At 29.1% G+C, this 5734-nt stretch overlaps 1 protein-coding gene across 2 annotated transcripts in view; it reads left to right on the forward strand.

Annotated features, from left to right (window-relative positions):
• Positions 1-5734, forward strand: part of LOC106463289 (protein BANP-like) — a 37416-nt gene that overhangs the window by 16647 nt on the left and 15035 nt on the right. For both annotated transcript variants that reach the window (XM_022390740.1, XM_022390741.1), the window contains exon 5: positions 3072-3112. In XM_022390740.1, the coding sequence (XP_022246448.1) occupies positions 3072-3112 (41 nt within the window). The remainder of the gene's footprint in view (positions 1-3071; positions 3113-5734) is intronic.

Consider the following 5734-nt stretch of genomic DNA (forward strand, 5'->3'; position numbering starts at 1 on the left):
ACTTTTTTAGGTAGTTTTGTTCTAGAGACGAGGGAAAGGAAGGAAAAACCCTAAAAACTAAAGGACATATCTTATATATATATATATATATATACACACACACACACACACACACTTTTGCCTTACAATCACCTAGAGTTGGCTGGCTCAATTACCACAAATTTTTGTGTGGTAGCTGGAAACTATCCAATGGTGTATGTGGACTATATTGTTTTAGGACTTTTGCCTTAGAAGGGAGGAGGGGTGAAATAAAAAAGTAGGGCATATTTTGATTTTTTTATACACGTTTGGTTTTGAATATAGACACAAGCACTTAATCATTTGAATGAGTCCATTATTACTTTCCACATAGCAGGGTATACAATTAGCACCTAATAAGATCATTAGGGATTTAAGAAGGAAAGAAGGGCAATATTATCAGACGTTATCCTTTAAACAGTGTTTGCTTTCTTAATTGGTACCCTCATGTAGTTAATATAAAATATAATTACACTTGGCTTACAAAGAGTAGGGGTATAGCAAAATAAAGCTTATTCTTAAAACTTATGTGTGAAAGTAATGAATGTGAAACAAAATATCAAATGCACTATCTGCTGACAGGACTTTCATAAACCATATTCTGATTGGTTTCTCTGGACTTTTGCTTGGCGTCAGCAAAATTTTTTCATGTATTTATAACAATAAAACTTATTGTAAGATTGTATATCTAGAAACATATTTTTAATTTCTTAGTAGTTAGTAGCTTAGTAGTTTTAGCTTTAATTTGTTTAATCTTAATAATAATAATAAATTGGATATGTTATAGAGTAATGCCAGAGGCAACCTGGGCAAAAAATAGTTTTATGAAATATATATTATTTGTCAGTATATTAGTTTTTCTGTTTTTTTCTCCTACAGTTAATATTTCAAGTCATTTGCTTTTATTGTACCTAGCAATGTTTTATTTTTCTTTCTTCTTTCTGTTCCTTTCATAAATATACCAATCTGATATTACAACAGTGGTTTAATTTACTACTTGGAATGACATAACCTTAAATACATTGGTGTTCATAAGAGATAAAGCTTACATTTTGGTTGGGTTTTTTAATGTGAACATGTGTAAAATAAACCTAATTGTTTTTTTTTTCAGAGTTAGAAGGATATGAAGTACTTACTTTTTGTTTTTATTATAGTTACAAAGGTATTAAGTTTTATATTTTTATAAGAATAGTTGAGGTGTAAGTAATTTTTTATAAGAGTTACTAAGGTATAAGTTATTTTTTTGTTTTTATGAAATATAAGGTTCAGCAGTTTTATTTATAAGAGTTGCTGAGGTGTAAAATATTTTTATAATACATACTAGACAAGTATCTACTGAGTATTACTACGCCACAAGTATTAGTGTTGTATATGGAAGTTGCATCTAATTTGATTATTATTATTAAATATTTATCTTGCCATAAATCACCTCAGAATTTATGATATAACTAAGGCATTCCTAATTATATGAATGTGTCTTGAGGTGTGTTTAGGCCAAATATAAAATGTTTCTTAATACATTTAGTTTAAGATTAAGGTAAATAGGTATGGAATTTTCTTTTTGTTTGTGATTTTTCTTAGCAGAGGTAGGTTTTGACACTTTGTACATTCTACTTCAGTACATCATTATATACCTCAACTTCTGCATGTTTCTTTTAACATGTCAACTAATACAATTAAGAAAATCTGAAATAAGAATAGGTTAGCGATATGGCTACTACATTATATTTACAAACTTCATTAGTGATTCAATAGAATAGGTTAGCGATATGGCTACTACATTATATTTACAAACTTCATTAGTGTTCAGCTAGTGATTCAACAGAATAGGTTAGCGATATGGCTACTACATTATATTTACAAACTTCATTGGTGTTCAGCTAGTGATTCAACAGAATAGGTTAGCGATATGGCTACTACATTATATTTACAAACTTCATTAGTGTTCAGCTAGTGCTTCAACAGTTCTCAAAACTTTGATTAAAATAGCTTTCTGAAAGTTTTATAATATTCATTAGAAACATGTATACTTATATTCACAACAGGAAAATGCTATGAAAAAAGTCTTTTTGGCCATTTAGTAACACAGCCTTACGCTTAACAGAACCAAGGCTAACCTATTCATCTCTTGCTTCTTTTTTTACTTGGTTAGAAGTCTGTATCTAGTGTGAAGAAGTTGAATATTTAATATAAATTATCTTCAGAATATACATTACAGTAGCACAACAACTGGTAGAAAATAACTAAGAAAAGTAAGACACAAGTCCGTGAGAATTCAATTGTTTTACTTCCCTTTTCTTTGTTAGAAACAAAGATATATATGTTTTGTTCTTGTGTTTTCATTTTCATATATGAAATATTAAAATTTAGGAATATTTCAATTACCTTTTAGGTTTTATTGAAATTCAGAGAGGTTTCATAGCCCTCAAAAGTCAAAAATGAAATTCATAGAGTTTTCAAGGCCCTGTATAAACCCTTGAGATGATATTGATTTTGATAACCACAACAGCTGATTATCCAAGATATTAAATTAACCAAAGCCAAAATTAACCATATTATTGCCTAAATTCTCCACTGTAATCCAATTTGATTTTGAAACAAGCATATTCAAATGCTCTTAATTATTGGTTTTTTTACAAATAACAATAGGCGTTTTTGTCTCTCTCTGTAATATTTTGATGTGTTTATGTTTGTAAAACACGTTTGCCAGCGTGACCGTATTTCATTTTTTGAACTCTAATGTAAACTGACTGATCTCTAGTTCAATGTTGTAAATATGTTTCTGGTTCCAAACTTTCAGAGAAATGGCACTGTTGATGATAAGGAACGATTTATGTTATTTTATTGAAAATCTCAAGAGTCGCATATAAATTGTATAATTTCTTACTGTGTCATAAAAAAAGTGCTAGAATCGGGCCTTTTCAAACTTGGCCTTGTCATTTATCTGTATTTCGATGGAACATAACTTGAATGAGCAACTTTTGTAAATGAAAAATTAAATAGAATAGACTTCAAAATTATGTTAATTGTTTCTTTTTATTTTTTAACTTTAGAGCTGGCACTATTATTGTTGGTCTTCCTTCTAAACAGTCAGGTATGGTTTTGTATTTTTTCCATAAAATTGAATATGCTAGTGAAATTAATATTCCAGACATACCTCTTCAGAAATAGATGCAACATCTTGATCTATAAGTTAACTGTATTGTAAGAAATATAGCTTCAGTGTACAAAAAAACATGTAAAACGTGTTCAATTGGTGTAAAAAAAATGATTTGAAAATTGGTCAGGTTTGACAGTTTTTAACCTTATTAAATCTCAAACTATTGATTATATAAAGTTAGGATAATTTTTTGTTTATAATGTTTTTGTTTTTTTTCTGTTAATTTTTCTGATTTTGGCTGATCTGTTACATGGCTGTACTGGTATTTTCATTAACTGTTTGAAAGGTACAATTTCTCTGCATGAGTTTGAAGACAGAAACAAGCTGTAAAAAATATAGTACAAAATACTGACCTAAACCTAAAGCAAATTTTTTTTTTAGTGAAGAGTGAACTCATTAATGTAAGAAAAATGAAGATATATCATAGTGTTAAAATATGTTAAAAATAAACGGTTGTTTTAACAATTTATACTTGAACTATGTGTTTTAACAAATTGTGCTGGATTACGTTTCAATTTATATTTTTTATTTTATTTATGACTGTATGGTGTGAGAAAAGAGGCAATGTAACCAACTTATTCAAGTTTAATGGGAGAAATTGGTAATAATATTAAGCAGTTATTGTTTTTAGCTTTGTTATAATAGCTATGTGTGATTTTCTGAAAATTCAATTTATGAGATATTTCATTAATAAAAGGTTAACAGGTTCTTTTCTGCCTAATATGATTTTCTGAAAATTCAATTTTAGAGATATTTCATTAATAAAAGGTTAACAGGTTCTTTTCTGCCTAATATGATTTTTTGAAATTTTCAATTTTAGGATATTTTATTAACAAAAAATGAACAGATTTTTTTTTCCTGTGAATTGCTCATTGCACACTATAAGCTTTATTTATTTTGGCATCACATGTTCAATTTACAAAGTTTACATAATAACAATGGTAAAGAGTGAAACCAGTTTTCTCTGTATACTTTGAATTGGCTAGTAATTCATGTTGTAAGGTATAATAAGTTACACCCATCATTTTTACATAATAAAACAAGTGGTGATTGTTGGCATGGCTCAAAGCAATTAAAGTTATAACTGAGGTGAATGGCTGTTAAGTTTAGATCTGAAACTTGATGCAAAATACAATTGGGAGAACATAGAATTTAACCAGACAAGAGAGCTAGGGGTTTGGCTTTTGTTGTAGTGGAAAATGAGCATCCAGATATTGCTAATTTTCATACTTAGATCTATATTGAATTTTGGTTCTTTGAGTTGTAGTGCAAGATTTTCAATGGAAAATGGTAAATTCCAGTTATCCTGTTGGTTTACAGAAATTGTATCTGCTATAGTGTAACTGTCTTATTAATTCTGGTCAGCAAATATCTACCTATTTTACCAAGTACGATATCTTAGCTTCTAAAATGAGTTGTTTTTTTCAAAAAGCTTTGAGGTTGGTCTGTGGTTGATGAGTCCCTGAGATTAAAAAGTGTGTATTCAAAGTGAACTTCGGCAAGGATTGGATACTTTTGAGTTTATGGCTGTTGGATAAATAATAACTACACTAAACTGGTCCATTTTTACAGTAGAATAGTGTAATTTATATCATTGTTTTAATTAACAATAGTCTTTGTCATGCCACTTAAACCATTTATCATTTTTAAGATTTTCCAAAATTTTTAACTGCAAACTGAATCATGATTGGTTTCAACTGCAATTAAAGGTTACTTAGTGTTCTGATCTTAAGATCGGATATTTGTTTTGTTGCCAATTAAAACAAAAATAGCAGATGATGACAAATATACTGTCTTTTATTATTTTTCATCATAAATATAAAGTATTTGCATTTTTTTACACTTAGGATCAAAGTAAGATGTATCATCTCGGTTAATGATAAAACAAGTCACAATGATGTGGTACCAATTGAAACTCAGAGATATTTATTGAAACTCAACATCATTCCTGAATTCCTAGTTGAAACTTCTGCCACGATTAAAGTTATAGTGTCAATGGCAAAAGATATTTTTGCATATAAAAAATGCAGAAGGTATCGGAGAGTTTCCATGTGACCTATAAGTGTGCTGAAATAGCAGTAAACCGTATCATAGGACAGAAATTGAATAAAAAAGGATTTGCTTTCCCTATGGTTCTTGGTGTGTGTTTGAAAAACTTGGATTAATTTTATTTATTCAAACCATGTAGAAAGGTTTAGTATATACAAGATGTTGAAAACATGGAGTTATGAAACCAAAAAGACATAACTGACGATATATGTTTTAAGTCATTTCCCCATCCACCTAGTGTTTCAGGTTTTATTGCAAAAAAAAGTAATTAAGGACCTTAAGATAAATGAGCATTTATCATAGATGGGGTCATGACTTAAACCAGTGATCACGTGGGTATAATAACAGCATTATTTAACCCTTCCATTATGGGCTGGGTGGATTCAACCCAGCTCGTAACCAGGAAAGTATCTATGAGAGTAATTGTACTATAATTTTTGAAAATGTGAAATGTATGCAAGTCTTTACAAAATTTTGCAGATTATTAGTAAACATTACAAGGATTTC

The sequence above is a fragment of the Limulus polyphemus genome, unplaced genomic scaffold (assembly GCF_000517525.1).
Source record: "Limulus polyphemus unplaced genomic scaffold, Limulus_polyphemus-2.1.2 Scaffold1369, whole genome shotgun sequence".
Taxonomy (NCBI): Eukaryota; Metazoa; Arthropoda; class Merostomata; order Xiphosura; family Limulidae; genus Limulus; species Limulus polyphemus.